Source organism: Salvelinus namaycush, chromosome 21 (assembly GCF_016432855.1).
Source record: "Salvelinus namaycush isolate Seneca chromosome 21, SaNama_1.0, whole genome shotgun sequence".
Lineage (NCBI taxonomy): Eukaryota > Metazoa > Chordata > Actinopteri > Salmoniformes > Salmonidae > Salvelinus > Salvelinus namaycush.
In genome coordinates this window covers 51,048,664-51,063,601 of record NC_052327.1, presented here as the reverse complement: position 1 = coordinate 51,063,601, position 14,938 = coordinate 51,048,664, and the positions used below count along the sequence as shown (strand labels likewise).

At 50.1% G+C, this 14,938-nt stretch overlaps 1 protein-coding gene across 1 annotated transcript in view; it reads left to right on the top strand.

Annotated features, from left to right (window-relative positions):
• The first annotated feature begins 580 nt into the window (after positions 1–580).
• LOC120065961 (PDZ domain-containing RING finger protein 4-like) overlaps positions 581–14,938 on the top strand; it is a 45,558-nt gene continuing 31,200 nt past the window's right edge. Inside the window, exons 1-2 of the mRNA XM_039017002.1 lie at positions 581–624; positions 898–1,081. Of these exons, the coding sequence (XP_038872930.1) occupies positions 581–624; positions 898–1,081 (228 nt within the window). The remainder of the gene's footprint in view (positions 625–897; positions 1,082–14,938) is intronic.

The window sequence follows — 14,938 nt, the reverse complement described above, 5'->3', positions numbered from 1 at the left end:
TCACTACTCACTCTCTCTGTGCTCAGGTCTTAGCAGCTCTTTCTCTCTCCCCCCTCTCTCTCTCTCTCTCTCTCTAACGCGCTCACTACTCTCTCTCTCTGTGCTCAGGTCTTAGCAGCTCTTTCTCTCTCCCCCTCTCTCTCTCTCTCTCGCTCACTTTCTTGCGGTTTCTCTCCCTCTCCTTCTCTCTCTCTTTCCCTCTCTCTCTGTCTCTCACTCTCTCTCTCTCTCTGACTGTCTCTCTCTCTGACTGTCTCTCTCTCTGACTGTCTCTCTCTCTGACTGTCTCTCTCTCTTACTGTCTCTCATTCTCTCTCTCTCCCCCTCACTCTCACTCTCTCTCACTCTCGGTTTCTGTTTCTCTCTCCTCTCTCTCTCTCGGTCTCTCTCTGTCTAATGCGGTGTGAATCCAATGCTGCTCACACAAAGGAACATCATTGTGTAACTGTGCTTCGATCATAATGAGCCAACACTCTGGGTACCATACGCCCCTTCCACCTTTCCATGGCCCCCTAACCACACCCCTCATTAATATTAACCCATCCTACCTCATTATTCATGAGCAGCTCTCTGCGTAGTCATGTGCACCGAGGCTGAGAGGGAAAAGAGGGCGTGTCTTACCCAGTGAGCGGGAGAGCGGGAGTCACAACTCCAGCGTGTGGTGTGTGTGAGAGAGAGAGAGAGAGAGAGAGAGAGAGGCACCGGCAGATGCTGAGACTGCTACTATTACTACCACCATCGCTACTAGTGTATCCATTACAGTCAGTGCTTCTATTAAGAGCATTCTCTATTACAACCAGCTGGAGCTTTTCTGTGGTTGTCTGTGAACGACTGTGTCGGTTTGTTTACGACTGTGTGTGTGAATGTGTGTGTATGAGTGTGTGATGCCCTGTACAGAGTGACTGATGAGAACGGGTGCACTGGTCTGGAGGGTGACCCCGTCCGTACAGTTCCACTGCCGCTGCTGTCGCTCGGGGACGATTGGACGTCCGGCGTTGCCACGACGACTAGAATGGGCTGCAATCTGTGCACTTTACAGAAACGAGAGGAACACTATAAGCTGCTGTATGAGATCGCACAGGTGAGTGGAGCCATCTCCGATGCAGGGGCTCGCTGCTGCCATTCAGTCAGGGTGCTTTTGTATATGGTGTGTGTGTTGTGTATGGTGTGTGTGTTGTTTATGGTGTTCGTGTGTGTGTGTTGTCTATGGTCTGTGCAGAGCACTTTTACTATCTTGCATCTCTGCTGTGTGTTGAGAGGAGCTGTGTTTTATACCTGTTAGGAGGACAGTGTCAGACATTACAGCTAAGACAAAGAGAATGAGAGATAAATACAGGGAGAGGATTAGCAGAGAGAGACTCATGTATTTGATGCAGCGAGGCAGAGTGGTCTTTAAAGTGTCAGAGTAGAGTGGTGCCCATTCAGCCAGCCAGCCAGAGTCAGCCAGCCAGCCAGGCAGAGAGTCAGCCAGCCAGCCAGCCAGAGAGCCAGCCAGCCAGAGTCAGTCAGCCAGCCAGCCAGCCAGAGAGCCAGCCAGCCAGAGAGTCAGCCAGCCAGCCAGCCAGAGAGTCAGCCAGCCAGCCAGCCAGAGAGTCAGCCAGCCAGCCAGAGAGTCTGAGAGCAGGTTGAGAAGACTGTTGGTACTAAAGCACACTCACCTGAGTAGAGTAGAGTAGAGTAGACTAGAGCAGACTAGAGCAGAGCAGACTAGAGCAGAGCAGACTAGAGCAGAGCAGGGTAGAGTAGAGTAGAGCAGACTAGAGCAGGGCAGGGTAGAGTAGACTAGAGCAGGGTAGAGTAGACTAGAGCAGGGTAGAGTAGACTAGAGCAGGGTAGAGTGGAGTAGAGCAGGGTAGAGTAGAGTAGAGCAGAGTAGAGCAGGGTAGAGTGGAGTAGAGCAGGGTAGAGTGGAGTAGAGCAGAGTAGAACAGGGTAGAGTGGAGCAGGGTAGAGTAGAGTAGAGCAGACAAGTCTAGACTATGGTAGAGTAGGGTAGAGTGGGTTAGGGTAGAGTAGGGTAGAGTGGGTTAGGGTAGAGTAGGGTAGAGTGGGTTAGGGTAGAGTAGGGTAGAGTAAGTTAGGGTAGAGTAGGGTAAAGCAGGGTAGAGTAGTGAAGAGCAGGGTAGAGTGGACATGCTCTGGGAAGGGGTAAAAAGCTGTTTTTGGGGGTTTGAGCAATTTGTGACTGGCTTGCACAAAGTGAGTTTGTCTGTGTTTGTCTGTGTGTTCAGTAGCAGACTGTTTAGGGTTTAGGTGCTGTCATGCTGTGTGTTCAGTAGCAGACTGTTTAGGGTTTAGGTCCTGTTTGAGTCTTGTGTTTTCCTTCCAAGTTTTTGGGGCTTGTGTTTGTTTTGCCTTTATTTTGTGTGGGAATGCTTTGAGCATGTTTGATGCCACTCTTCTGAGGTTAGAGGCAATTGTAGAATTGAATCCAGTTTTTTAAGATACCTGTGTGTTTCAGCTCTCTGCAGGTGTTGTCACCTCAATCTCATGGAAGTTCAGTGCCTTAGGCAATTTACACGAGTACTTCACTTGTTCTGCTTTGGTCTTCAAGAAACAATGACTGTGTATGTCTCACACCAAAGAGTTAATGCTTTAATCCTTTGGTGCACTAGTAAGCATTACTCTCCTATTGTATCAATTTCATTATCAGTATGGGGATCTCAAAAGATATCTTTAAAACCTGTTTGGGAAAGGCGTACCGCTAGCGGGACACCTCGACAACATCCGGTGAAATTGCAGAGCGCCAACTTGAAATGACAGTTTTATAAATATTTAACTTTCATAAAATCACAAGTGTAATACATCAAAATAAAGCTTAACTTCTTGTTAATCCAGCCGCTGTGTCAGATTTCAAAAAGGCTTTACGGCGAAAGCATACCATGTGATTATATGAGGACAGCGCCCAGCACACAAAACCATACAAACATTTTCCAGCCAAGTAGATTAGTCACGAAAGTCAGAAATAGCAATAAAATGAATCACTTACCTTTGATGATCTTCATATGGTTGCACTCACAAGACTCCATGTTACACAATAAATGTTTGTTTTGTTCGATAAAGTCCCTCTTTATGTCCAAAAACCTCAGTTTTGTTGGCGCGTTTTGTTCAGTAATCCATTGGCTCAAAGGCGGTCACAACAGGCAGACGAAAATCAAAATAGTACCAGTAAAATTCGTAGAAACATGTCAAACGATGTTTATAATCAATCCTCAGGTTGTTTTTTGTCTAAATAATCAATAATATTTCAACCGGACAATAGCGTCATCAATATATAGGAAAAAGGTATGCAGAAGACTGGGGAGACTGGGGGTGATGGGGGAGATTGTGGTATGCAGAAGACTGGGGGTGATGGGGAGATTGTGGTATGCAGAAGACTGGGGAGACTGGGGGTGATGGGGGAGATTGTGGTATGCAGAAGACTGGGGAGACTGGGGGTGATGGGGGAGATTGTGGTATGCAGAAGACTGGGGAGACTGGGGGTGATGGGGGAGATTGTGGTATGCAGAAGACTGGGGAGACTGGGGGTGATGGGGGAGATTGTGGTATGCAGAAGACTGGGGAGACTGGGGGTGATGGGGGAGATTGTGGTATGCAGAAGACTGGGGAGACAGGGGGAATGGAGGAGATTGAGGTAGTATATGGAAGGTAGAGGAATGGAGAGGAGTGGAGGGTAGAGGAGTGGAGGGTAGAGGAGTGGAGGGTAGAGGAGTGGAGTGGAAGGTAGAGGAGTGGAGTGGAAGGTAGAGGAGTGGAAGGTAGAGGAGTGGAGAGGAGTGAAGAGGAGTGGAGATGGGGGTAGAGGAGTGGAGAGGATGGTAGAGGAGTGGAGGGTAGAGGAGTGGAGAGGAGAAGAAGGTAGAGGAGTGGAGAGGAAGATAGAGGAGTGGAAGGCAGAGGAGTGGAAGGCAGAGGAGTGGAAGGCAGAGGAGTGGAAGGCAGAGGAGTGGAGAGGAAGGCAGAGGAGTGGAGAGGAAGGCAGAGGAGTGGAGAGGAAGGCAGAGGAGTGGAGAGGAAGGCAGAGGAGTGGAGAGGAAGGTAGAGAGGAAGCTAGTGGAGAGGAAGCTAGTGGAGAGGAAGGGAGTGAAGAGGAAGGTAGATAGGAAGCTAGTGGAGAGGAAGGGAGTGGAGAGGAAGGGAGTGAAGAGGAAGGGAGTGAAGAGGAAGGGAGTGAAGAGGAAGGGAGTGAAGAGGAAGGGAGTGAAGAGGAAGGGAGTGAAGAGGAAGGGAGTGAAGAGGAAGGGAGTAGAGAGGAAGGGAGTAGAGAGGAAGGGAGTGTAGAGGAAGGTAGAGGAGTGTAGAGGAAGGTAGTGGAGAGGAAGGTAGAGGAGAGGAGTGGATAGGAAGGTAGAGGAAGGTAGAGGAGAGGAGAGGAAGGTAGAGGAGTGTAAAGGAGTGGAGGGTAGAGGAGTGGAGGGTAGAGGAGTGGAGGGTAGAGGAAGTTAGAGGAGAGGAAGGTAGAAGAGGGAAGGAGAGAAGAGAGTAGAGGAGAGGAAGGTAGAGGAGAGGAGAGGGAGGTAGAGGAGTGGAGAGGAAGGTAGTGGAGAGGATGGGAGAGGAAAGGAGTGGAGAGGAATGTAGAGGAGTGGAGAGGAATGTAGAGGAGTGGAGAGGAAGGTAGAGGAGTGGAGAGGAAGGTAGAGGAGTGGAGAGGAAGGTAGAGAGGAAGGTAGAGGAGTGGAGAGGAAGGTAGAGGAGTGAAGAGGAAGGTAGAGGAGTGGAGGGTAGATGAGTGGAGAGGAAGGTGGAGAGGAGTGGAGGATAGAGGAAGGTAGAGGTGAGGAGAGGAAGGCAGAGGAGTGGAGAGGAAGGTAGAGGAGTGGAGAGGAGTGGAGGATAGAGGAGTGGAGGATAGAGGAGTGGAGGGTAGAGGAAGGTAGAGGAGTGGAGAGGAGGGTAGAGGAGTGGAGAGGAGGGTAGAGGAGTGGAGAGGAGGGTAGAGGAGTGGAGAGGAGGGTAGAGGAGTGGAGAGGAGGGTAGAGGAGTGGAGAGGAGGGTAGAGGAGTGGAGAGGAGGGTAGAGGAGTGGAGAGGAGGGTAGAGGAGTGGAGAGGAGTGGAAGGTAGAGGAGTGGAGAGGAAAATAGAGGAGTGGACAGGAGAGGAATGTAGAGGAGAGGAGAGGAATGTAGAGGAAGGTAGAGGAGTGGAGAGGAAGGTAGAGGAGTGGAGAGGAAGGTAGAGGAGTGGAGAGGAAGGTAGAGGAGTGGAGAGGAAGGTAGAGGAGTGGAGAGGAAGGAAGAGGAGTGGAGCGAAGAGGAAGGTAGAGGAGCGAAGAGGAAGGTAGAGGAGCGGAGAGGAGAGGAAGGTAGAGGAGTGGAGATTAGTCCTCTGTGAGCTCCACTCCGCTAGCTGCGCCACTCCGCTAGCTGCTCCACTCCGCTAGCTGCTCCACTCCGCTAGCTGCTCCACTCCACTAGGCTGATCCACTCCGCTACGCTAGCTGCTCCACTCCACTACGCTGCGCACTGCCTGCTATCTGCGTGCCTACTCCCGTCTACACTGAGCTGCTTCCACTCCTACTAGGGCTGATCCCGTGCCGCTACGCTAGCTGCTCCTATCCACTACGCTGCGCGCACTCCGCTAGCTGCTAGCCACTCCCTATCTGCTGCTCCACTCCGCTAGGCTGCGCACTCCGCTAGCTGTGCCACTCCACTCCGCTAGCTGCTCCACTCCGCTAGCTGCTCCACTCCGCTAGCTGCTCCACTCCACTAGGCTGATCCACTCCGCTACGGGCTACTGTCGCCACGTGGGCTCCACTATCGCTGCGCACTGGTTCCGCTAGCTGCTCCACCTGCCGGCTACACTAGCTGCTCACTCCACTAGGCTTATCCCTCCGGCTATACGCTAGATGCTCCACTCCACTACCGCTGCGGCCACCTCCGCTTAGGCTGCTCCACTCGGCACTAGGCTGATCCACAGGTCCGCTACGCTAGGCTGCTCCACTCCACTAGGGGGAGCGCTGCGCGCACTGAGGCCGTGCTAGCTGCTCCCTCCGACTAAGTCCACTAACGCTGCTGGCTCCACTCCCTAGCCGCTCACACTCCCTACGACTGCTTCCACTCCGCTAGCTGCTCCACTCCGCTAGCTGCTCCACTCCACTAGGCTGATCCACTCCGCTACGCTAGCTGCTCCACTCATCAACATCTGTGGTGCTGCTAATTAGCCACACATCAGTGGGTCTGAGTCAAACACAGACAATGTGTGACACTCACGAGGGGAACCCATGATACACTGGGATTTCAAAACATCTGTACCAGAGCACAGAGGAAAAAAACATTGTTATTGTCTAAAATAAAGACTTCTGGGAGAACGGAGTGCAAAAACAATGTTACTGTACAGAGAAGAATGCCTTTTGGGACGTTGAGACATGTGGTAGCGTGTCAAGGGTTCAGAACAAGCTATGACAAGGAAGATAAAAGCTGTTAAGCATGTCAGTAGTGTTGACATGTGTTTTTATCCTTGTTCCTGAGACATCTCTGTCTCCACCAACAGGACACTCAACCTAGGGACTAACTAAAATAGACACTGGATGAGAGGCACAAAGGATGAAACTCATCCATGTCATTAAGGGAGAGACAGAGAAAATGAGAGATGGAGGAGAGACGATGAGAGGTGGCTTAAAAAAAGAGAGAGGAGGAGAGACGATGAGAGGTAGCTTAAAAAGAGAGAGAGGAGGAGAGACGATGAGAGGTAGCTTAAAAAGAGAGAGAGGAGGAGAGTGAGCGGAGGTAGCTTAGAAAAGAGGGAGAACGATGAAAGTAGGGAAAGATGCAAGAGAGATGAGGAGGGACAAAATAGAAGCTGGACAGCGAGAGCAAGAAAGAACATTCTGTGGCCTCTTGGTCAGGGCTGATAATACATGTCCTTCTTGTGAGAAAGCTTTGCAGGCCAGAGAGAGGTGAACACATTTTCATGCTGAGAGCACCTGCAGTCATGAGAACAGAGAGAGAGAGAGGAGGGAGGAGAGAACAGAGAACTAGGTGATCTGGCAAAAGAAAGTACGTCATAATGCTCCCCCAGCTCGTGGGTTCATGCAAGTCCAGGGGATTAGTGTCAAAATGGTTTCTGAGTGTGAACACTAGAGAAGAGAGGGGGAGGTGTGAGTGACCAACCGCTGTGACACTGACTCCTGCACATGAAATGAACCCGCTGTAAGACTGACCTCTCTCACGCTGAGATGAAGTCACACACTGCGGGAAGACACTCTGCATAATGAGAAAGGAACCAGAGGTGTGTGTGTGTGTGTGTGTGTGTGTGCGAGTGAGGCTAGTGGAGGTAGTGCAGAGAGAGTGGGATATCTATACAGAGAGTGTAGAGAGAGAGGAGAGGAGTATGAGAGAGAGGAGGGTAGGGGAGAGAGGGAGAGAGAGAGGAGAGAGGAGGTGAGAGAGGAGAGAGTGAGGGAGAGGTGAGAGAGTGTGAGTGAGATTGAGGTGGAGGAGGAGGAGTAGTGCGTGGTGATGACGTGAGTCTGAGTAAGTGGCAGGTGAGGAGGAGTGAGTAGAGGGGATCCGGAGGTTGTTGGTTATAGGAGGGACGGTGGGAGTGATGGATTAGTTAATATGGGAGATAAGGATAGTGATTGGGTTGGGGAGGTGGTGAGTCTGTGAGGGTTGTCTTAGGGGCGTGGGGATGTGAGTTGATGATGAGGAGGGGAGGGTGTGATGTAGAGGAGGTAGGATAGGTAGCATGTGTGTGGGGAGGTATAGGGTTGAGGGGGGTATTGTTTGAGTCCGGTTCTCTGATAGAAGGGGGGGGAATGGATGTGTATGATCTGAGTCACTGAGTCTGAAGGCTGCTTTGCGGCTGTTTCAGGGGGGGGGAAACACAAACAGACCCCACAGAGCCCCAGGACAGCAACACAATTACACCCAACCAAACCATGAGAAAACCTAAATATAATTACTTCATAAAAAACAGAGCAAACTAGAATGCTATTTGGCCCTAAACAGAGAGAAGAATACCAGACCACTGTGACAGACTCAAACTTAAAAACCGCTTTGACTATGTACAGACCCAGTGATATTAGCCTTGCTATTGAGAACTGTTGCCTTAGCCTGTCTTCTCTTGAGAGCCAGGTCTGCCTACGTGCACACTGCCCACACAATGAGGTGGAAACTGAGCTGCACTTCCTAACCTCCTGCCAAATGTATGACCATATTAGAGACACATACAGTTGAAGTCGGAAGTTTACATACACCTTTCTCACAATTCCTGACATTTAAACGTTTCTCACAATTCCTGACATTTAATCCTAGTAAAAATTCCCCGTCTTAGGTCAGTTAGGATCACCACTTTATTTTAAGAATGTGAAATGTCAGAATAATAGTAGGGAATGATTTATTTCAGCTTTTATTTCTTTCATCACATTCCCAGTGGGTCAGAAGTTAACATACACTCAATTATATTTGTAGCATTGCCTTTCATTTGTTTAACTTGGGTCAAACGTTTTGGGAAGCCTTCCACAAGCTTCCCAAAATAAGTTGGGTGAATTTTGTCCCATTCCTTCTGACAGGCTGGTGTCTGAGTCAGGTTTGTAGGCCTCCTTTCTCCACATCTTTAGTCCACAAATGTTCTATGGATTGAGGCAGGGCTTTGTGATGGCCACTCAATACCTTGACTTTGTTGTCCTTAACCATTTGCCACAAATTTGGAAGTATGCTTGGGGTCATTGTCCATTTGGAAGATCCATTTGAGACGCAGACTTTAACTTCCTGACTGATGTCTTGAGATGTTGCTTCAATATATCCACATAATTTTCCTACTCATGAGCCATCTATTTTGTGAAGTGCACCAGTCCCTCCTGCAGCAAAGCACCCCCACAACATGATGCTGCCACCCCGTGCTTCATGGTTGGATGGTGTTCTTCGGCTGCAAGCCTCACCTTTTTCCTCCAACATAACGATGTCATTATGGCCAAACAGTTCTATTTTTGTGTCATCAGACCAAGACATTTCTCAAATACTACGATCATTGTCCCATGTGCAGTTGCAACGTAGTCTGGCTTTTTTAGGTGGGTTTTGGAGCATGGCTTCTTCCTTTATGAGCACCTTTCAGGTTATGTCGATATAGGACTCGTTTTACTGTGGATATAGATACTTTTGTACCTGTTTCCTCCACCATCTTCACAAGGTCCTTTGCTGTTGTTCTGGGATTGATTTGCACTTTTCGCACCAAAGTACGTTCATCTCTAGGAGACAGAACACGTCTCCTTTCTGAGTGGTATGACGGCTGCATGGTCCCATGGTGTTGATACTTGTGTACTATTGTCTGTACAGATGAACGTGGTACCGTCAGGCGTTTGGAAATTGCTCCAAAGAATGAACCGGACTTGTGGAGGTTTTCCATTTTTTTTCTGAGTTCTTGGCTGATTTTAACACATGTTTCCCATGCCAATAAAGCCCCTTGAATTGAATTGATTTTCTGAGGTCTTGGCTGACCTGGACCATAGCCTCGACAACACAGCGGGACAGACAAATGAAGAACCCCAAGACCAGGGGATCCCACCCCCCTGTTAGCTCCTTATGGACTGAAACGGGAAATATATATAAGAAAATTAACTTTTTAACAAACACAGTGTTTAAACTCCGGTGCCCAAATACCCAGCACACCCTAGACATTCTGTCTGAGGACCAACTAGGGTCACCCGGCAAAAACGACAAGAGAGCACAGCAGGAAAGGGCACACAGCCCTCAAGGGAGTGATTGAAAAATCTTCTTCTACTTCCCCATTTACGCACAAGTGGTTATCTCCATCCTGCTACCACGAAAATACTTCCACCCTACTACCATACAGCGAGTCTAGACAACTTCCTGGACAAAACATTCCACAGTAATAGTGAAGGGTATAAACTTGGCAGTAGAAAACCTAAACAGTATATTTGCCCTCTCATCTTCCCTATCAAAACACCCCCCACAGAGACCCAGGACAGCAACACAATTAGACCCAACCAAATCATGAGAAAACCAAAAGATAAATACCTGACACATTGGAAAGAATTAACAAAAAAAACAAAGCAAATTAGAATGTTATTTGGCCCTAAACAGAGAGTACAAAGTGGCAGAATACCTGACCACCTTGACTGACCCAAACTTAAGGAAAGCTTTGACTATGTACAGACTTAGTGAGCATAGCCTTGCTATTGAGAAAGGCCGCCATAGGCAGACCTGGTTCTCAAGACAAGAAAGGCTATGTGCACACTACCCACAAAATGAGGTGGAAACTGAGCTGCACTTCGTAACCTCCTGCCAAATGTATGACCATATTAGAGACACATATTTCCCTCAGATTACACAGATACACAAAGAATTAGAAAACATACCTGTTGCCACAAGAAAAGGGCAACCAGTGAAGAACATTGTAAATATAACCCATATTTATTTTCCCTTTTGTACTTTAACTATTTGCTCATCATTACAACACTGTATATAGACATAATATGACATTTGAAATGTCTTCATTCTTTTGGAACTTCTGAGAGTGTAATGTTTACTGTTAATTTGTATTGTTTATTTCACTTTTGCTTATTATCTACTTCACTTGCGTTGGCAATGTAAATGTGTTTCCCATGCCAATAAAGCTCTTAATTGAATTGAATTAGAGAGTGAGAGCGAGAGAGAGAGAGAGCGAGAGACAGCGAGACAGAGAATCCTCTGGGCAGTGGAGCTCTCACAGATACACAGCGGGTTGGAAGTGTGTCAGTGTGTCTTTGTGTTCAGGAAGAGACAGAGGAGGGAAGCGTACGGAGCTCACACCCTCCTTTCCTTTCTCTCACCCGATACCTTTCTCTCTCTTCATCTGTTGCCGTGATTCTCTTTCCCATCTCCATTATTCAACCATTTTTCTCTGTCTTTCCCTCCTCTCTCTCTCCTATGTCTCTTCCTCTTTCCCTCTCTCTCTCCTATGTCTCTTCCTCTTTCCCCCCTCCTCTCTCTCTTACTCCCTCTCCTATGACTCTTCCTCTTTCCCTCCTCTCTCTCTCCTATGTCTCTTCCTCTTTCCCCCCTCCTCTCTCTCTTACTCCCTCTCCTATGTCTCTTCCTCTTTCCCTCCTCTCTCTCTCCTATGTCTCTTCCTCTTTCCCCCCTCCTCTCTCTCTTACTCCCTCTCCTATGTCTCTTCCTCTTTCCCTCCTCTCTCTCTCCTATGTATCTTCCTCTTTCCCTCCCTCTTACTCCCTCTCCTATGTCTCTTCCTCTTTCCCTCCTCTCTCTCTCCTATGTATCTTCCTCTTTCCCCCCTCCTCTCTCTCTTACTCCCTCTCCTATGTCTCTTCCTCTTTCCCTCCTCTCTCTCTCCTATGTCTCTTCATCTTTCCCTCCTTCTCTCTCTCTTACTTCTCCCTCTCCTATGTCCTCTCCTCTTTCCCCCCTCCTCTCTCTCTTACTCCCTCTCCTATGTCTCTTCCTCTTTCCCCCCTCCTCTCTCTCTTACTCCCTCTCCTATGTCTCTTCCTCTTTCCCTCCTCTCCCTCTCCTATGTCTCTTCCTCTTTCCCTCCTCTCCCTCTCCTATGTCTCTTCCTCTTTCCCCCCTCCTCTCTCTCTTACTCCCTCTCCTATGTCTCTTCCTCTTTCCCTCCTCTCTCTCTCCTATGTCTCTTCCTCTTTCCCTCCTTCTCTCTCTCTTACTCCCTCTCCTATATATCTCCCTCTTTCCCTCCTTCTCTCTCTCGTCTCCTTCCTATGAAAGTTTCAACTAGGTTCGCTATGTTTGATAATTAGCCAGGTCCTTCATCAGTGGTGCTGGTACAGGTGCTTACAGTATCTGATACACGCATCAGCCTTATTCATTCATACCACACCAATGATTATGACAATGGTAGTCGCTATGGCACTGAGTCACGACAGGAGGCGCTGAGAAAACGTAGCCCGCTAACCAAGCTCTCCTTTCTCTCATCTCTTCTCTTCCCCCTCCTTTCTCTCTCCTTTCCTCCTCTCCTCTCTTCCTCTTCTCTCCCTCTCACCTTTCCTCTCCTCTCCACTACCTTTCCTCTCCTCTCCACTACCTTCCTCTCCTCTCCTCTCCACTACCTTCCTCTCCTCTCCTCTCCACTACCTTCCTCTCCTCTCCTCTTCCTTCCTCTCCACTCCTCTACCTTCCTCTCCACTCCTCTACCTTCCTCTCCACTCCTCTACCTTCCTCTACCCTCCACTCCTCTACCTTCCTCTACCCTCCACTCCTCTACCTTCCTCTCCACTCCTCTACCTTCCTCTCCACTCATCTACCTTCCTCTCCACTCATCTACCTTCCTCTCCACTCATCTACCTTCCTCTCCACTCCACTCCCTTCCTCTCCTCTCTACTCCATTCCTCTCCACTCCTCGACCTTCCTCTCCACTCCTCTACCTTCCTCTCCACTCCTCTACCTTCCTCTCCACTCCTCTACCTTCCTCTCCACTCCTCTACCTTCCTCTCCACTCCTCTACCTTCCTCTCCACTCCTCTACCTTCCTCTCCACTCCTCTACCTTCCTCTTCTCTCCCTCCTCTACCTCCTCTTCCTCCTCTACCTTCCTCTTCGCTCCTCTACCTTCCTCTTCTTCGCTCCACTCCTTACCTTCCTCTCCACTCCTCTACTTCCTATCCACTCTCTCTCCCTCCTCCTCCTCTACCTTCCTCTCCACTCCCTCCTACTTACCTCCACTCCTCTACTTCCCTCCATTCCTCTCCTCTCCTCTACATTCCTCTCCTGTCCACTCCTCTATTTTCCTCTCCACTCCTCTACCTTCCACTCCACTCCACTCCTCTACCTCCTCTCCACTCCTCTACCCTCCTCTCCACTCCTCTCCCTCCTCTCCACTCCTCTACCCTCCTATCCACTATCCTCTACCCTCCTCTCCACTCCTCTACCCTCCTCTCCACTCCTATCCTTCCTCTACCCTCCACTCCTCTATCCTCCACTCCTCTATCCTCCCTCCTCTCCACTCCTCTACCTTCCTCTCCACTCCTCTGCCTCCTCTCCTCACCTCATCTTCCTCTACCTCCACTCCTCTCCACCTTCCTCTCCACTCATCTACCCTCCACTCCTCTACCTTCCTCTTCACTCCTCTACCTTCCTCTCCACCCTCTACCTTCCTCTCTACCTTCTCTCCACTCCTCTACCTTCCTCTCCACTCCTCTACCTTCCTCTCCACTCCTCTACCTTCCTCTCCACTCCTCTACCTTCCTCTCCACTCCTCTACCTTCCTCTCCTCTCCGCTCCTCTACCTTCCTCTCCGCTCCTCTACCTTCCTCTTCGCTCCTCTACCTTCCTCTTCGCTCCACTCCTCTTCCTTCCTCTCCACTCCTCTACCTTCCTCTCCACTCCTCTACCTTCCTCTCCACTCCTCTACCTTCCTCTCCACTCCTCTACCTTCCTCTCCACTCCTCTACCTTCCTCTCCTCTCCTCTACATTCCTCTCCTGTCCACTCCTCTATTTTCCTCTCCACTCCTCTACCTTCCACTCCACTCCACTCCTCTACCCTCCTCTCCACTCCTCTACCCTCCTCTCCACTCCTCTACCCTCCTCTCCACTCCTCTACCCTCCTATCCACTCCTCTACCCTCCTCTCCACTCCTCTACCCTCCTCTCCTCTACCCTCCACTCCTCTATCCTCCACTCCTCTATCCTCCACTCCTCTCCACTCCTCTACCTTCCTCTCCACTCCTCTGCCTTCCTCTCCTCACCTCTGCCTTCCTCTCCTCACCTCTACCTTCCTCTATCCTCCACTCCTCTCCACCTTCCTCTCCACTCATCTACCCTCCACTCCTCTACCTTCCTCTTCACTCCTCTACCTTCCTCTCCACTCCTCTACCTTCCTCTCTACCTTCCTCTCCACCTCTACCTTCCTCTCCACTCCTCTACCTTCTCTCCACTCCTCTACATTCCTCCCACTCCTCTACATTCCTCTCCACTCCTTCCCTCCCTCCTCCCTCTCCATACCTTCCTCTCCACTCCTCTACCTCCCTCTCCTCTCCTCTACCTTCCTCTCCTCTACTCTCTTCTCTCCTTCCCTCTTCTACCTTCCTCTCCTCTAACTTCCTCATACCCTCCACTCCTCTACCCTCCACTCCTTTACACTCCTCTACCTTCTCCTCTCCTCTCCTCCTTCCTCTACCTTCCATCCATCCTCTCTCTACCTCCTCTCCTTCTTCCTCTCTAGTCCCTTCCTCTCCACTACCTTCCTCTACACTCCTCTACCTTCCTCTACACTCCCTTCCTCTCTACTCCCTTCCTCTCTACTCCCTTCCTCTCTACTCCCTTCCTCTCTACTCCCTTCCTCTCCACTCCCTTCCTCTCACTCCCTTCCTCTCCCCACTCTCCTCTCCACTAGCTTCCTATCTACCTCCTCTTCACTCCCTTCCTCTCCACTAGCTTCCCTCTCCACTAGCTTCCTCTCTACTCCTTCCTCTCCACTCCTCTGCTTCCTCTCCACTCCTCTCCTCTCCTCTCCACTCCTCTGCCTTCCTCTCCACTCCTCTGCCTTCCTCTCCACTCCTCTGCCTTCCTCTCCTCTGCCTTCCACTCCTCTGCCTTCCACTCCTCTATCTTCCTCTCCACTCCTCTACCTTCTTCTCCTCTCCACTCCCCTCTACCCTCCACTCCTCTACCATCCTCTCCACTCCTCTACCCCCATCTCCACTCCTCTTCACTCCTCTCCACTACCTTCCTCTCCACTCCTCTGCCTTCCTCTCCTCACCTCTACCTTCCTCTATCCTCCACTCCTCTCCACCTTCCTCTCCACTCATCTACCCTCCACTCCTCTACCTTCCTCTTCACTCCTCTACCTTCCTCTCCACTCCTCTACCTTCCTCTCTACCTTCCTCTCCACTCCTCTACCTTCCTCTCCACTCCTCTACCTTCCTCTCCACTCCTCTACCTTCCTCTCCACTCCTCTACCTTCCTCTCCACTCCACTCCTCTACCTTCCTCATCCTCCACTCACGCCTCTACCTTCCCT